Below are 19,300 nucleotides of genomic sequence, written 5' to 3' on the forward strand. Positions count from 1 at the left end.
TGACATAATTTGTAACTTATTTATTTTAGGTAAACATAATATCAATAAGATGGTAAATATTTACAAAAATTAGTTGGCTAGAGGTTTATAATTTTAAATTAATAAACTACAAATAATAATAGTAATAATAGTAATTCAAAAAGTCCAACCAATTTATAGTAAAATATACCAATATCAAATACGTTAGCTAAATTTAGCTTGTTAGTTTCACAGTCGCCATCCCTGGAAAATACCAACTCCGTTTCGGTATATTCGATAGGCTTATCGATTGCTCGCGGAGCTTTGCCGCTGTGTTTGTGTTATCGTCGGCTGCTCTATGCACTCCACACATTCCTCGTTTCATTTTGGCCGCCAGTTGTGTTTTCGATTGCTCTGCGTGCTGGTCGTTCCTCCAAGTCTACGATTCTCCACGATTCAACAATTCTACGATTCTTCGCGCGTACTCCAACTCCCCATTCATCCGTCTGTTTGTTTGGTTGTTTCCTTTCTTCGCTGCACTCTTTGCGCGCGCGCAACCGCCGATAAACAAGAGAAAACAAGAAAAGGAGAAATTCTGCAACAAACACTGGAAGTGCAATTTTAAATAGACGTTGCAGTGAATGTTTTCCAGTTGAAACATTTACTTTCGTTTCTTTTTTTTATAAATTTTGTTCTGTTAAGTGTTGAAAGGAGCATTTTTGCAAAAACAGCAAAGTAAAACTTTTCGTCAAAATGCAGCAGAAAGTTGAAGAGGTTAGTAAATATTTAAATCTTAGCAGTAAGCTATAATATATTATTTGATTCTAACTTAGCTAGAAAGATAATACTACTTATTTTGTGTATATTGAATATGTTTATAACTAGAACTCAGCAGAGAATGCTTTTATAAAAATGAAATATTTCCAGAATATGCTGATCAAAAAATCAACAAACTTTTAGATAATTTCAGATGCCTTAATTAGACTTTTAGGTGATTGAGAGTATTTTCTATATTTGTTTGAACTGGAGCAGTTTATATTTTATGACTGAGGAAAAGACATAAAAAATATATTCTTAAAATTTTGAACAATAACATATTAGATGATTACATTAATGTAGCAGCTTATGAAGTGGTTCTTGTATTTCCTTTTATTCTTGTTGCAACCCATTCTCCACCCATTTCTTCATCTCCTTCGCTTCCCTGCCTTCTCCTGTATTCCATTGAACTTAGTACGCCCCCGATGCTGCGCTGCCTCTGCTGGCGTCGCTGCCGGCGCCTCTGTCGCTGCTCTGCCGTGACGTTCCATTGACTGATTTTCCCGACTTTCCGCAGAAAAAAAACCGAACAACAACAACAATGGCCACAATTGTAAAATGGTTTTGTTTGGTTTTTCATTTACATGTTGTTCTTTTTTTGGTTTTTTTTTGTTGTTTTTCTACTTCTTCTGTTGCCCACAGGTGTGCATGTGTGTGTGTCCCCCATTGTTGTTATTGTGGCTGGCGCTTTATTTGCACAGTTGGCCACGCTGTTTTATTGTGTTTAATATATATTTTTGGACCCGTCTTGATCTTTTTTCTTGGGGGCCAAAACCAAAGTCATGGTAAGAGCTGTGAAATTTGTGATCGCCATTGTTTTGGTCTACAATTCTCGCGGTACTCCTCCTTCTCTCTGTCCTGCTCTCTTTCTTTTTGGTTCCCTCTCTTTCGCACCTCTGGCGAAGTCGGAGAATTCAGGCCTTAAGTCCAAAAGTGTGCCACAAATGTCATTTTCGATAAGAAATCTCTTTCAAAATCATCCACATCATGGCACACAAAAAATGAAGATAAAATATTAAAAGATCTGTACCAGCACAAATGAAAAACATTCTAGTAGCAATTTGAAATTTATAATAAACTTAACAACTTATTAGTTAGTAGCTTTCTACTCGAAATCTTCTCATATGCAATTATGCCATATTTAAAATACTTTAAGAACCAATATAAACACGGTCTATAAATACTTGATGTTTTTAGTATGCAAACCTGTCAAAAAATATGAATAACTTTGAGAAGTGCCATAACAGCTGCTCAAGCAGCTTACTCAACAGCCGAGAACCCCCCAAAAAAATGACTGTTTCGTATTGAAAGCCCAAACGAGATGAAACACGGAACCGCAGAGCCAGAAAAATGCCTTTTTCGGCCTGGCCAATGCCAGTTGCAAGTAAAAGTCGAAAAACCTGTAGACACAAGACATCGCAGAGGGGACCATCGAGCCAGATGACTGTCCATGACCCAAATAAAATGCCTCGAGAATCGCAATGGACATGTCGACAAATGATCGAGACGGTGGAGAGGTCGAGGGGGGAATGGGGGGTCGGTGAACGGGGGCAGTGGGGGCTCCATGGTCAAGTGATTGAGACTGGCTGATTGGCCATGGCAGCGGATTGCGCTCGAGGATCTCCATCAAACCGACGGATGCGATTCAGGCCAAGCTGAAGATCTGCACTCGATCAGCAGTCCGTTTGAGCAGAAGTCTGAAATCCGTGAAATGAAGACTCCAATTCCTGATTAACCTCGCTACACTCGGCAAACTTTTACAAGCCCATTTGCATCTTAACTATTAAAAGTGCAGTTAAGAACGACTGAAGCCGAGGCTATTTTGATATTTTATCAATTTAGACAAGAAATACCCAAACCTTGTTATAATTGGTCTCCACTTAAATTATAAATATTTTCAAAAATATAGCTACTTGTTTACTTAATCTTTTTCAATTTATTTCCTAATAATTACCTTTGGCCTGAACATCTCCATTTGTTTTTCCCCCATTTTCTTCACAACAAAAAAACACTTTTTCCCAATAAAAGTAGAAGAAAAACCCCAAAAACCGGTTAGAATTTGATGCATCATTTCTGGTCGTTGCTGGTCTATTAAAATTTCGCTTTTTTTGCGCATTGCGGACGCAGACGGCGGTAGTAAGATTTTCACGTCGATTTTTCCCGTTTGCCAATTGAAAGTAAAAATGCCCGAAAACCGGTCAGCCAAACAACGAAAAACCGTGAGATCCTGACAGCAAACTGTTTGATAAATGCCTAATGAATGTTTAAATGCAGCTTCGCAGCCAATACAACGTTTGTAATAGAAAATGGAAATTACCCAAGTCGAAAAACATAAACATAATGATTCAAGTGGAGGGTGAGTGGGTAGAAAAGATGATGGGCTAACTGCTCTTTCCAAATTTTTCCAAAGTGGCTAGAAGAAAACGTTGTCTAGTGGACAAAAGCCAAAAGGCGTATCGGAATGAAATGCAAAGAATCCCTCAAAAACTTCAAAACTCAGATCTTGGAGTCTCCCAAGAGACCGATGTAATTACACATAAACGCAGATGGTCAGATAAAAGAGGGGATAGCCGAAAGTTACCTTTTTATTTTTCTTTCTTTTTTTTGGAGGTGGGAGATGATGGCCCAAAGCCAAAGTCAGGCTCAAATGAAAAACGCAAACGGCGAACGCAAAGTACGTTAAATAAAAAAAAAATGAAATAAAATAAAACAAAACTCGAAACTTGTCGTGTGTCGATCGCCAAAGGGGCGGAGGTGGAGAAGGTGGAGGTCAATGTCTGGGTTCAACGACTCCTGACCTCTGGCAATCTCAAGATGGGGGGAAACCAAAACAAAAACAAACAGAGAAAATCCCAAAAACAACAGTTATTATTGAAGCACTCAAACCGAAAAGATGGGAGATATTATCTCGGAAACTGAAGCAGTTGAACGTATCCAAAGCGAAGATATGGAAAACGAAGCGAAGCAAATGTATCTCAGATCTCAGATCTCAGATGCCGAGAATCCTACACAATCGGACAAGTTAATTAACCACTAATTATGGGCGGCTAAGCTAAACTAGATCTCAAGCTAATCTGGAAATGGAGCTTAGCCAAATCAATGCGCCTGGCAGGCATTCAACTTTAATTTTCACTTCATTTTTAGTACTTATTTGCAGCTTAATAAATGTGGAATTAAGCAGGTATATTCTTATATTTCATAGTATATTTAATGATGCTATAAAAATGCTGATTTGATTTCGTTTTAATGATACCTAGTATCTTAAATTTGGTTACAAAAGATCAATCATTTTAGGCTATGAAAAAGCGTATCAGCATGTTGATTAATTAACGATTCAACACGCTAGGAATATGCATCATTTGTATATTTTAGGGTATTATCCATCAAAAAGATGAACCATAAACTAAGAACATAAAACGGTTTGAAAAATGACCCAAAAACTCCTTTCGGCTGACAATTCCCATATTAGATTACCTCAAAAAAATGCCCATAAATTGAATTTCTAAAACACCCCAAGCATTTGGTAAATCCCCAAAGTTTCGTAAGCCTTCTGGGAACTCGCCAAGTTTTTTTCTGGGAACTTTCAATTGCATCTTGGCGTTCAAATCATTGCGAGATGACGAGAGTGCAACGGGGCTGCCTATGACCGACCACAAACAATGGCAAATAAAACAAATATTATGCATCATAAATTTCACCGACAACGAAACAGAAAACCAGTTTTTTCTTTTTTTTTTGTATTATTCAGTTCTGGCAATGAACTTAAAAGCCAAAGACCCAGACCGAGACTTTTACACATATGTATATGTATTTTTGTTGGTAACAAATGAAATTGGAATAATGTCGAGATGGCGAGGTGTAAAAGCGAAATGATCTGCGATTACGAAATCGAATAAGCCCCAATCTGAATAATAATAGTAATAAGACGCACATAAAACATTTCGTCGTCGGCCGATTAGAAATTCAAATGTGTTTAAGGCTGATTCAGTTTCAGTTTCTGTTTCTGTTTCTTTCCCGGTTTTTCAATGAAAAGTGAATGTGAATGCGATGACCGTTAGGACTGTGGCAAGCATTTTTAACTGCCCCACACAACACAACACAATACAACACAATGCAATGTTTTCCTTTATATATGTATCTATATTCAGCTCTATTTTCGAAAGTGATTTGAACTACATTTTATGCGGCAATCCGAAGCGGACAAAATGAAACCAAGCCACAGCAAACCCATAACCCAAACCTAATACTCGTACCCCATACATAATATATACATATATACTATATATAGATAGCAATATATAGCGCGTTTCTTAATTGATCGATCGCAGCTCGTTTACCGTTGGCCGGCTGATATAATTGCCGGCCGCAAGTCGATTTTATAACTTCGACTCAACTTGAGGTGGTCAGAAATCAATTAGCCATATACCATGCACATACACACGTACATAATGTATAAACCATAACCCAAAAAGCGTGTCAATCAAAGTGAAAGAAGTCATCGCAAGTCATCGATTATCTCACAGATACAAGATTTTCCCGATTGCAGCCGAACATAACACATAATTGCTATTAAATTGTTCGCAATTAGTAAATCAATTGATTGTACCACGGATACCTTCGATATCGAATCGATTCGATGTCATTGGCTGTAATTTTGCACCGACTTACTACTGATCCACGATCATCGATTAGCCAAAATTGATTTTTCGTCATGGCACAAGAAAATTATCAGTTTTCAGTGTACAGTAAGAAAAAATAGGACATTCCCTAGATTTTAGGGGCAATTTGGAGTGCTCTATGAAAATGCTTTTACAAAATTAGAGCGTTTGAGAAAGGAAAACATTCAATTGTGTGCTTACATTAGATATTTTTGTAGCTTATCGCCTCTTAAATATTTCCCAACATTTTTCCCTGTGGAAATATGTATTCTTCAACGTGAGGCGAAGGAAATCGATGACCAGATGATGAAAGATGCATTGCTAGTCCCCAGATCTATTCCATTCTTTTCTCATGATCGTTTCGCTTTGAAAGTTGTTTTCTCAAATCAACTCGGAATCAACTCACTCCATCCTCAGCACAAGTCATCGAAGAAGAACGTGCAGGAGAAATAATGAGCTTTTATATTTTCTTTTTCTAGAAAGTTTTTTTTCTTCCTCCTCAGCACAGCCTGACCTTTTTGTTGTTCCCTCATTTTCCCGCTTATTGTTTTTCCAGTTGCACAGATTTGTTTTTCCGCGCGGAAGAAGGAACTTGGCAGAGATGCAAGTTCATTGCGGCAGATGTCATGCGTATGCAAGGGTACACATGTTCATAACTTGCAGTTTTTCAATTACCATTTGATTGATTGCTTTCGGGGAGATGAAAGGGTTTTGTCAGTGTGAGAAATGTCAGCTGGAGATGGCCTTGTTGGCCACAAGATAAAACGGCGTTTCTGGTGGGAAGTTGGGAAGTTGGGAGCTCTCCAAAAACAGGAAGGTGTTTGAGTTATGTTTACAACTTGTGTTAGCAACAAGTGATATTTGAAATCAGATCATTTATTTGAAAGAAATGATCAAGCTTCAATCATGTGTTATCAATATCAAATTTAAACACGAGCACCCAGACTTCTGACGACTTTAAATCATACTGGCAAAGATAAAAATACGACATATTGTTTTGCTATGGCACGTCATGGAAATTATTGGAAAACTTTCGCCCAACCAAAGGTTCAATGTGTCGACTTCCCAGGCACTTTACTCATAACTGGCGCTCCCATGCCAAACCGAAAACCAAAAACCGAAAAGAAACAAAACACTTTCCTTTGCCCCATTGTCTGGGTGTATTGATAAAATAAGCCCCCGTCCTCTAATAAAAAAAGGAGAACTCGGTGACCTACCACAATGTTTTTTGTTTTTGTCTCGGCACTGCGATTTGCATGGCAACCTTAACCCATTGGCACCGATGTGCGCACTCTCTCTTTCAATTAGCCCAGCACTTTTTCACAGGCCCCTGAAAATCGAGCCATGTAAATGCCAGTCAGCGTCAGCCAGTAGAAATATCAATTAGATTGCCGGCAGAAGAGCCGCTTTCGATTGCATGTCGGATCGCCTGGGTGGGCGTTTGCATTATGATGGATACGTATGATACGTATATGGTATGGTATAGTATATGAGACGGTGTATTATGATTTATAATGGAGTGAGAGACCCCCTCCCGATGCATTTTGTTTGCTCGACTTACTAACATTTTGTGCTACTTTACATTTTTGCCACGATGCATTGCACTTCGGTTGGCTGAACGATGGGATAGGATGAGGATGAGGATGGTATGGTATGGCATTGGATCTTTAGTTTCACACAACACTGTTTTATTTCTATTGGCTTTTGACTGCGAAAATTTGAATGAAAGCGAGAGAAGCAAGTGTCAATGGCAGACGTTGGCAAAAGCGTGTCGCAATTTCCACCATCAACAGCCATCTGAAAAAAACCAACTAAACAATGGGCCGTGACTGTACTTTCTCCAAATTCAATTATTATTGGAACGGTATAGTATGGAATATTATGGTACGCCATGGTTTTTATATGGCATGGCGTGAGAGTCGCCAAATTGATGGCACCAAAGTGCAAATGCAATTGTCTCGGCTCGCAACCCCAAGTTCAATTGCAAACTTCGACGGATGGTTTGATATATATGGTTGGATATTGTAGGATCTACTATATAAGTCAAGGTTCTATTGACTTGCGACTAACATTGAATGATAAGCGTCATTATCAACCATATATATCTACGATAAGAACGATTTCAGTGCCTATACCATGGAAGTTTCACAACGAAAGTCTGCCAACGTTTCCAACATTTGCAATTCATCAATGTCAAGGTGTTATATACACAAATTGGTGGGCGGGGCTGGGGGCTAATTAGCATATGGCTGGCATTAAGTGACGCTTGATAAGAGCCATTAGCCGGAAATGTTGTATATAATATTTTGGGCGGCCACTAAACCTCTCATTTTAATACTCATTCCAATGGAGTAAGTGTTTTTCTTTGAACCTTAACAAATATTTTTAACAACTGGTTTGTGTGAAAGAAATCAGCGACTTTATCTAATCGAAAAGTTCTATTGCCACAGTAATCTTATTCCCCCAAGAGAGAACTATATTTTTCCGAATTCTACCTACACTTAAAAATACAAAACGGCCCAGATTTATTACCTATTAATTATAGCAGTGATATCGTACCAACCTGCCGTTCCTTACAACAATCACCAAGAAGGTAAATCTCGGGCCCAAAAGGAGAGTTTCAATACAAATTCCAGCGCTGATGACTCAATTTTGTTAACTGAACTTGACTGTTAATATGTATATATCGATAACGAAATGATAGCTGATAAGGCGTATCAGACGTAACTTTGCTGCATACATTCGTAAGTCCGTGGTGTAAATATGGTATATAGACACCTGCAAGGGGCGCCAAATTCTGAGCTGCTAATTCAGCCCATCTACTGATAATATTGCAGCAGGTTGTTGTAAAAAACACAGAGTACAGAGTACATGGTGGTGCCTATTCTGCTGGTGGTGCTGTTCGAGTGCTCCAGTGGGTTGTGGTGGTGCTGGTGTTGGTGGTGGTGGTGTTGGTGGTGCTAAACAAACGAAATAACAAGTGGGGAATGTCGGCAACTGGAGCAAAGGAAACCAGATAAGATACTTTGGCCGAAAGTAATTGAAAATGCCGTTGCCAATTATAAATGGCCAGGTGACTCATTTACTGCAGCAGCAGCAACAACAGCAAAGTGTATTTTACCGGCCCGAGTGCTTCCCCAAATGTTGCTCAAGAAGCATTGGAACAGTATCTATATTTAGTAGTACCAGATGGGTTGATAGCACCCATCATCTTGGCTATGACATGGCAATTACTTCACCTTTATCGATATATTTCATCGAGCTATTTAGTACTGCTCTATAAAATAATAGAAACTCTTTGCATATGTTGCCCCCGTGGATTGCATAAGCTGCAATCTGAAATCGCTGAAAAGTTGCAGGTCTCGTGCCATCGAGTTTATGACCGCCTTCCCGTAATGAAGCCATTTCCACAGTGCGGGCATTTCCGCTGCCACCTGCTTCTGCAAAATGCCTCGAATGTCTCAAATGCCACTGTCCAGTGTCCACTGTCCGGTGTCCGGTGTTGTTTTTTGCATTTGCTTAACAATGGTCGGGTGTTTAACGGTCGACGCATTACCATCACCATCACCATCGCCATCGCCACTAAGTATCGTCGACATCGGCTGTCACACAGACATAGTAACATAAATAAGCCAGCGGAGACAGTTGGCCCCCATCCATTCCGAGTGGAGCATATATGTATGTACATATAAATGTGTTTAAACATAAAAAGAGTCACTAACTTTGCATATGCATTGGAGATTTCTGCCTTTCGCGTAATTTATCTCTGACATGATTTGGCAATTGTCTCTCCAAGTCTAAAACTCAGAAAACGACGTATCCAACTCCAACTCCACTTTGTTCCAAAGGCGTGGGAAAGACATTCCCACATTTGTTATGCTTGTTATAAGTACATTTAACTAAATTAGAGACAGATATTGTTATTGTTTCAACACTCGGTTTTGTTTTCGCTGGCGAATTTTGTGAAGGTGTTGGCGGTTTACGTCTCTTTTGACCTGGTTTCTTGACTGAGTTTGTTGGGAAAAAACTCTTACAAGGTAGCTAAAAAAATATACATTTTCAAGAAAAATAGTTGGAGCTTTCAGAGAATAACACTCCATTAATCTATTTTGCCATAGGTATTTAATAATGATTTACAACCATTATCAATGGCTTCACCTTGTCATTGATTTGCTGCTAGTCAATGTCCACAAGACTTATCTATTTGCACTATCACGAAAATTCTAGGAAGTGCAATAACTGTTAGCCTGGAAAACTCGGAAAAGTTGGTGAAAGGCAACCGCTAAACATTTCCATGGCACATGGTCTTAATAAGTATGCACAACCTTTCACAAAACATAACAAACAAAAAGAAACAAAAAATGATGAAAATGGAATGCAAGGTGTTAGGGGAGTTGGACAAAAATATAGGAATAACCCAGCGACGATAATGATAATGATAATTTTTACGATCCATGCCAACTGACGGACAGCGGACCAACGGACAAACGGACAGACAGACAAACGGACAAAATATGACGCTTATAAAGTGCAGTTAGCATCCAAACCGTTTACCGTTCGTTGGCAGTGGCTCGTTGGCTAAGCGGCTGCTAAATGTCATAAATGCGGACAATGGACGGGCGCATTTCATTCACAAAAAAGAAAATATAATAAAAAAGAACAGGGGAAAAAGAAAACCGTGCCCATTCAGTTTGGCTCAAGTTCAGCTCCAGTGGGTGTGGACTTGGATAGGATGGTATGTGCTTTTCATCGGGTGGGTGGGGTTCGGTTTCAAATGCTTAACGGTCAACTGTCTGGGCGGGAAAATGAGCCAAACCGTTCAGCAAACGCGGGCCATTGTCACGTCTTAAGTGCTGGGCACTTTCTCAAGGCAGTCAGTGAAATGGTTTCGCTTTTAATCAACCCAAAAAACTGAGGTAATTCCCGCCTGTCACTGCTGCTCTTGGCACTACGTAGTTACCCCATCGATCTCAGTTTGTTCCGTTTCCAGGTTAGCCAAAAAAAACCGAGAAAAATACAACTAGAGTAAAAACAAATAATAATACTGAAAATGCAGAGCAAATAGCTCGAAAGCGAACAAAGCAAGTCAATTAACTTTGCCCGTGTATCTTGTATCTGAATCGCGTCTGTTTGTCCCCATCCGTAGAAGAATCTTGCGGTTGTTGTCGTCGCGGCTCACCGACAAAGTGTTTCGCAAATATTTGCCATTGTCTTGGTACTTGAGGTACATATTTCAATCAGCCAGCGACACAATATGAAACACAGTTTCAATTTACAGCAGCCATCAAAAGACATGGCAATTACAAAGGCCCAGATATGTGCACCCCAGCGATCTGATCTGGCCCAAAGAACAGACAACAGGTGCCCAGGTGTAGTGCACGGAAATCAATGAGTACAGCGAGTAGAATATACAAAATGATACTGAACACCTAAAAGCATAATAGTGCATATATTTCGTTAGGTTTTTCTCTCAGTGTGCCCTGCATCTTTTACGTGCTTCGTGGAGCGCCCCAAGTTCAACACGCAACTGTTTGCTGCACTTACAGCTGCACATACATGTGTCTACATGGCTTGTTCTTTGCTTCCACACTTCTCAGCAGTTCTCAACAGTTCAGCAGTTTTTTCCTCGCTTGTGGCGCTTATTTTAAGTGTCAATGGCCCAAACCAGCTGCCACTTGGCCACTTTTCCTTTGGGAAGATGTTCAGCTGCTGCCTTCGCATTTCGCAGTGGACAGATGACATAATGGTCCGCCACTTTACCTTACCATATTATTATATTATTTAGTAAGATATGCTGGGCACGTTTTGTGGGTCTGGTCATCGGCATGCAGCTCCGCTCTAGTCTGCATTCGTATGACATAATTTGGTTTTTGTTTCACTTTTTGTTTGGCTTTTTGTTTTATCGGCTTTTATGCCCTATTGTTATGGCATTTTTTTGCGGCGCAATGCGGTGCGGATCGCATATTTGGTGCGCCGGTTGAGTGGCCAGGCCACATTTTTCCATGGGAAGTTGGCTTGAAATGCCAGATGTTGCACCTTTTTGCTCTGAATAATTATTAGCAATTTCTTCGTTAAATAATACAGTATTTGGCCAATCAATACTCTTTTCGAATTTTGAGCTGTGCATACTTTTTGTTTATAATAAAATAATAAAAGAATTGAACTTTGCTCAATGTTCCCTTGGCGTTAAATCAATGTGTTTGCCTAGAGCTTAGAGCTGGGTCAATAAAACAGTTTCGCCCAAGATAACACTTAGTTTTCTGTTCGGTTGACTGAATCATCCGGCGTGTCTATCTTTAGAGCTGAGTGCTCTGCCTCCCGTCAGCCAGGCACTTAATTTAATGACCGACTAACTAACTAACTGTCCGGGGCCAATAAAAAGCTGGCCAAGACCGACAGCCGAAGCCAAATTAATGGCCAAACAATCCGCAATCAAGCCGCCGAATGTAACGAGACGGAATTGAAAAAGCAAACTTCAGTTCAAGCCCCTGATTTGGCCAGGTCACGCATTGTTGGCTAAAAAGCCGAAAAACCTGGAGCAGCTGGGAAACAAACAACGATCGAATCGATGGGCTTTTCTTTATCAGCACTCGCCCGTTTCACTCCACGCCCCCCCCACCCATCCATTCGGTTATCGCCAAATTCATTTTGGTTAACACACATGTGTGTGGGAACGTTTTATAGGAACCTACCTACCCATCATATAAGATAAGGTTCGAATGAAAAGCAACACGAACTATGTATTTGCCCGTGAATTGCGCAAAAACCCAATATCTCTTTGGCCCCATTTCCCAGCAATCCCACCCACAATCCTGGGTTCCGCACCCCCAAGCCCCCGCCCCTTTTGTACCATTTTTGGCCATCTATTTCGGCCTGTTTTCGCGTTGTTGACCAATTTGTTTTCTTCTTTTTTTGCTAATGGAGCGCCCAGAGCTGGGGACGTGACTCTGGCCATCATTTTGAGTGGTCTCTTGGTATTTTGGTTGAGTTGTTTTTTGTTGCCTTTCTGGGTTTTTGGCCAACATTTTCTTCTGTGGCATGGCAAATCCAGAAATCTAATGACCAGCCATCCCAGTAACGGTCCATTCTTAATGGTATTGGTAATGCTAATGATATGGCGTCATAATTGACACATGCTCCAAGTGCATCCGCCTTAGATTTCCCTTGGCCATTATCTCCGTCTCCGTAGCTTTGCTTATCTTTTGCTTTTCCCCCTTTAGACCAAAATATATAGTGTGTGGATCACGATTTGCTATAGGTAAGTCGAAACTGGGTCGATCGGATCGTGGCTAAAGCTCGTTCAGCCGGAGCAATGTTCAGTTGCAGTTGGGCAAAAAGATAATGGCATTGGCAAATACCTGCGATGGGAGGTACAAAAGCATGCACTCGTGGGAACTGAAGGTCTATGGTTGCATATACGTATCTGAAAACAGAAATTTAGATTATATTCAAGATGATATGGTGCCGATTTAAAGGCAATAATAGTAATTTCCTGGGACTTTGTATCAATTGTAATAGCTTGAGCTCAAGTAATTCTGAAATGATATAGCATAGAACTTACTATAATAGATCGCATCGAAATGAAACAACTTAAAAACTAATTTAAAATGTGGTATTACTTATATATATTATAACTAAGAATGCTGCTTCTAAGCTTTTAGGAATTTAGTAAGCAAATTAGTCAACTTATGTATGAATCATGTAATGCTGATAAGTTTAACTACGTATGTAGTTTAAAAAACATTTTTTGTAGTTTTTGGTTTTAAGCCGATCCTATCACGAAGTGATAAATTAGTTTATTCTAAGCACAGGATATGAGCACAATCTGCTTTTTGGCATCTTGTGATTTTCCCTCTGCGTCTTTTGTTTTAAAATGGCAAAAAAGTTTTAAGTACCGCCCTTCGTTTGCATATTCAATGTATTGTTTTGGATTTTTTGGTACCTTTAGTTTGGTTTTTGTTGCGTTCGCTTCTTCTTTGTTGATTTGTACAATTTTTTTTGCACGCTTCAGCTGCATATGCGGCGGTCACTGAGGAAAACGCTAAATGAATTGCCCCAAATACGAGTGTTGTACGCGATGATCACGAAGGCGATGATGACGATAATGATGGTCGTTATGCTAATGCTGATCGCTCGCCTGGAAACGACGTCAGCGTCGCAGCAGCCCAAGCAGAGCAGCGAAGATTACACTGCAAGAAAAATGTACGAGCATCTTGTAACTTGATCTTTACTTATCCGAAATGCAAGGAGAAAATCTGCATAATTAACTAATTTATAGAATATTGCATATTGTAAAGAACTTCCCTAAATTTGTCTCAGTGTCGCTGTGTTATTGCCCGAAGTGGATCAGTTGCCAGACAGAGATAGCGCGATATGGAAAGAGGGAGAGGGAAAGTGGGGGGCGCGGAGAAAGAGCCACAGTCACGGTCACGTTTCTTGTCACGTTCTCCCGCTGTTTCTACGTTTCTTCTCTTGTTTCTTCTCCTCTGCTGTTCGTACCCACTAATGCCACCGATTTGGGTATACAATTTTCCTTATCCATACGCTAATTGATTTCCCATTCCGAGGTTTCCCAAGTAGAAGGTTCACTAAATAATTCAATCTTTAGAAACTTTCTAGTTCATGTATGTTACTTGTATTGCTCATTTGGTTCTTTTCTGCATACTGTATGTGTTTCTAATAAACATATTATAAGTATGAGTATAATTTATTTTAATGTTAAATTGGTTTTTAGTAATGGGTACTTTGCAGTCCCGATCATCGCCAGCATGTTCTTATTTGTTTCGCTTTTCGTTACTCATGTTTTGTGTTGTTCCCCCTCTTGCCAATTTGCTTTCTGCCTCGTTGCTGATCTTATTGTTGGCCGATCTTGTCGTGGCAGCAACATTGCGGCAGCAACAGCAACAGCAGCAGCAGCAACAAATTGCGCCCAAGTCTTTGGCTTATTTGCTTGTTGCCTGCTTTTTGCTGTTTTTCAGCTGGCTGCCTGTTCACGCGACCCATTGGGCGTTTGACCCCAGCGAATGTGGCATGCAAATGGGTTCAAACTTGGACAAGAGCCGCATGCCATTCGCATTTGCCGTTGCCGTTGCAGTTGCAGTTGCATTTGCATTTCCCCCTTGCGGTAAATTTGCTGGAAAAACGCGCGCCAAAAGTGACAGCCGGTCGAGGAGCAGCTGTCAACTTGACTTTAGGCAGCTGCCGCCAAAAGTTGCCGCTGTCATTGCACTTGGACGGCAGCAACAAGTAGCAGAAAACGGAAGTATCGTACAACTTCTTTTTTTTTTGTGCATAGCTATACCCTTTCTTTTTACATGCAACATACAACAAACGGGGGAAAGAAGCCACCGCAGGAAGCGCTTCCCATGGCTCTTTCTTTTTTAATTAAACTTTGAACCCTCGGCATCACGTTACTTTTTGTGTACAAATTAATATGTATGTACATAAAACTTCGACACTTCGTTAAGGGAAGTACTTACGATATTAAGTTACCTGGCCCAAAATTAAAAAAATTAAACAGTGTTTTTGCGTATTTATACAACATTTTGTTTTGAGCAAGAGCTCATTTTGTGATTAGATTATTTTGAACTTTAGAGTATTTTTTACTTCGATTTGCGTTGCCAGTTTTTCCGCGCTGTGGTTTTCACCCAGCTTATTTTTGTTTTGAAGTAAGTGAAAACGACGTCGTTAAACGCACATTTTGATGCGATTTGTTGTCGTTTTGGGTGCCTAGCCCAAACAATTGAGTGAAAATCTGCATCGAATCGATGAGTTATGGGCGGCAACAGTCACTTTTTTCATACTGCGACTGCGACACAATATATACATACGTATATATTTTTTTTTGGCGACTTAGACCAAACAAAACAAGACAATACAGTGAGGAAAAGCATACAAAAAATGAAGCATAAATGCCGCATTCGCTAATGGCGAGCACTTGGCGACTCCGAAAGACTGGCACTTTCTAATGCGACAACGATGCGGAAGCCAACTGACGACACTCGACTGCCGACAGCAGCAAAAGCAGCAACAGCAGCACTGCAGCAACATTGCAACAACGCAACAGCAGCAAGGCAACACACCTGCAACAGCAACCACAACATCAACAATCAATGGGAGCACCCACATGGCGGTGTCACAGACCCCAAAGACCCTAAATGCCCCCAAATGGCAATGCGGTGACCCGAAAAAGCTGCCCCATCATCTGCCCCCGAACCACCACCAGTCGAGTCCCCCTTTTCCTGAAAATAAACCTCCCTTTTTCCCCGGAAAATAAAGTAATATGCATATACATATATGAGGCGGATAAGGTGGAGGCCCTGTAAGTGCTTGAAGTCTGACTGCAGGGGAAGTATTTAGCCATCAAATAGATGCTGATTGCTGTGGGAATGTTCTTATTGCGCAAAGAGTCTGAAGACTGAGAAAAGCAGATAGAAAAGTGAAAGAAAATGAAGAAAACTTTTATTTTAAATTGACAGGCGTGTACATAGTTTCAATGCATTGCCCTACCCAATGTTTATTGCATAATGAAAAACAGTGCGCAATTCATATATAGTTTGTAACAATTATCAATGTTGGAATAATTTAAATTTCACAACATCGAACACAATCAAATGAACACATTAGCATTTTATATCTTATCTTTCACGAAATTTTCCCATTTTTACATTTTACTAGGTTGGTTACTTTTTTATTATTTGTTTAACTACTATAAATGCAAAAATATTTCTGAGTTCACCAAATCGAAAACAATCGCATGAACACATTTAATGCTTATCTTAGGCAAAAGTTTTCCATGTTATACATTTCAAAGGGGCAATTCGTAAGTGTGTAATCATCAAACATGTGATATTTGCATTACACCATAATAATAGTTAAAAAGTATGATTTGGGTGCGCTATGAGTCACAATTTATGATTAAAGTAAATTTCAACGAATACGATATAATTTCAAAAACCCGACAACAAATTAATGTGACTTTGCTATAAGTTTGGTTATCATTTCAAAGGAAATAGCTTGCCACCATAAATTATCAACCCAAATATCTTTCCTATGTTTGTATGCAGAATATAATAAAAGCTCGCTGAAAGTGAGACTGCTAAACACTTTTACTCTCTATGGGTTGTTTTGTCATAGTTTCGCATATTTTATACAAAAAAAAAAACACCGATTCAAAAACCGCGATACAAAACAGTCAACGAACCGTAGAGGAATCACCAAGCCACCTAACTTTGTTGTCGATGTCACGCACAATAATCGGCTTAGGTTACGCTTGGGTCCACTCTGAACTGTGGGCCACTCTACACTCTACATTACTGCGGGCCACCCTGAACCACTCTGTAACACACGGAACCACACGACCCACGACGTGTGTGGTTTTAGGCGGATCATTTGGGCAGCACGATCGAAGCCAATCGGATTATGCAAACAGCGGATTTGTCTCCTCCGATTTCGCTCAAAGATGCAATCCACGGATGCGGGTGTATCTTGTGTATTTCTTCTGTTTTTTTTTCGGTTTCTTTGTTGTAATGCGGCTTGCAACTCTTTCAATTTGAAGCGGATCGAAAGTGAATGGCACTCGCTTTTGCGGCATATTCGATTACATTCAACTTAGAAGTTTGAACTTCGCAGGGTAATTCGATCACTTCCACCGCCTTGGGTTACCAACTGCACTCTGCAAAAAATTAGACCAGGTTTCTTCTTTATTCAGTCAATCGATTGTATATGCAAGTTCTTGCAGTTAGACAGCATTCTTTCAGTGCATACTTTCTTATGCTCTTAAAAGGAGACAAGGACCTCTTTTTAACCCATTTCTTGTGCTCTTTGTGCTCGCAGAAAATCGATCCCCTGACACGCATTCAGGAGGAGATCAAGGAGGTGGTGCGGCGCGAGGAGGAGTACCGCCAGCTGGCCACTCTTTCGTCCAGCGCCACGATCACTTCCGCTTCGCCGGATTTCGAGACATACACGGTTAATGGTAACTTTGAGCCGAAACTGCAGCCGGATGACGAGCACGATCTGGTTGAAGGCCAGGACCAGGAACAGGATCAGGATCAGGGCATGCTGGTCACCGCCCAACCGGCGGCCGTGCAGACCACCTCGCTCCTGCTGCCCATCGACGAGCTGTCCAACACACCATCGCTGGCCTCCAGCGTGAACAGCGCCAAGGAGGAGAGTCTCGATGGCCAGCACTCGGATGACTCGGGCATTTCGGCCTCCTCGCAGAGCAACACCCTCATCACTGGGATCACCACGAACGTGGCCAAGCAGCAGCCACTCAAACTGACCCTGGTGACGCGTCAGGAGCAGCGCTACATTGGACCCAACTGCTACAATTTGACCCCTGAGCCGCCACAGCAGAAGCTGATCACCCGCACCATATCCACGCCCCAGCTGAGTGGTCTGCCCCAGAAGCGGCAGTTTGCCTTCGGTGGCGCCGCCACCAAGGGTGTGATGCAGCGCTTCATTGCCTCGCATGGCAAGCTGGGCAACACCAGCCCCCTGCCGGCTGCCTCTCCAATGACCCTCTCCCTGGGCGCTGTCAATGCCAATGGCACCTCAAATGCCAATGGCCAGATCAATAATATCAGCAGCAACAATAGCAACAGCACCAACAACAACAACACCCTCAAGCTGAACACCCGCACAGCAATGGCATTCCTGGAGTCTGGCGGCTCAACGGGGGGCATCAACTCGTCATCGGTGACGCTTTCGTCGGCGGGCATCGAGCGGGACTCGGAGGGCAGGCCCCTGCGACGTGGATACGTCCCCGTTGAGCAGAAGATCCAGCGCGAGCTGCAGGACCTGAAGTCACGCGAATCGGAGTTGAAGCGTCTGCGCAAGATCAACCGGCAGAACACACTGAAGGCCTCGCTGGACAAGCTGTGAGTTTTCGATGGCTTTGGATACACAATTCTGTGAAAACTTCCAGAATCTAAATGTTTGTGTTTCTATTGCAGCCAACTCAGCACAGATGACGAGGCTGATGCAGATGCTGATGACGATGAGGACTCTGAGGTGGAGCACTGCTACGGGCCCGGAAAACTGCGCAATGCCCAGTCCACACAGGAACTCGATAGGAATGGGTGAGTATACCAAAGTTAGCCCCTGATAGAGAGAGATTTAAACAGTGTAATCCTTACAGAAACGAGCAGGACATCGTGCACAAGCCATCGGGTAATCGCAGTCTGAACGCAGCCGCCTACATATCGAATGGCATCAGCAATGGTAATGGCAACGGAATGCGTCCGGCTATGTCGCTGGCCCAGCTCTGCGACCTGACGCCCGAGGAGGCGCCCTCATCGCGTGGACTCATCGCCCAGTGGGAGAGCCTGATCAAAAAGAACGCCGAGGTGGGAACGGTCGAGGCGATCATCTAAAGAATGTGGGTCGTGAATCCTGTCTAAAACGACAAAAACAAAAATGATGAAATACAAAAACATACACACCAACGATCTGGTGCAGAGCAGACCAAATTATTAATATAGTGTCCACACTAACACACTTGATCCTCCCACTTCTACGAGTCCACGTCCACGTCCAGGTCCTCCTCCTTCTTCGCCCTCTTCACCTGCGAAAGCTGCTTATCAACGAATTAATCTTAATGCCAATTAATGGGAATTGAAATTATAACGAAACTGAATTGCCTGTACTTAAAGCGATTTATATGTGTAATTTGTAATGTGTACGTGAACTGTTCGAGAACTCTATTGTATATATATAATTCTTCTTGTTTCCAGTGCGAGTACAGTCGACTTGCTTATAATTTATTACAAATCAACTTTATATATACCATATATGAAAATATGTAAACAAAATACTATATGTACGAAACCAATATGAAAAAACGATTTAAAAAAAATAAAAAA

General features: G+C 41.2%; 1 protein-coding gene across 1 annotated transcript; it reads left to right on the forward strand.

Moving 5' to 3' along the window:
- Positions 1 to 313: 313 nt before the first annotated feature.
- On the forward strand, positions 314 to 19,262 carry LOC122623739 (myosin heavy chain kinase D). Its single transcript, XM_043803057.1, has 4 exons — positions 314 to 732; positions 17,268 to 18,316; positions 18,392 to 18,517; positions 18,577 to 19,262. The coding sequence occupies exons 1-4, from the start codon at positions 712 to 714 to the stop codon at positions 18,809 to 18,811; spliced, it is 1,431 nt and encodes a 476-aa protein (XP_043658992.1). The 5' UTR covers positions 314 to 711; the 3' UTR covers positions 18,812 to 19,262.
- Positions 19,263 to 19,300: the final 38 nt, after the last annotated feature.

This window comes from Drosophila teissieri, chromosome X, assembly GCF_016746235.2.
Source record: "Drosophila teissieri strain GT53w chromosome X, Prin_Dtei_1.1, whole genome shotgun sequence".
Taxonomy (NCBI): Eukaryota; Metazoa; Arthropoda; class Insecta; order Diptera; family Drosophilidae; genus Drosophila; species Drosophila teissieri.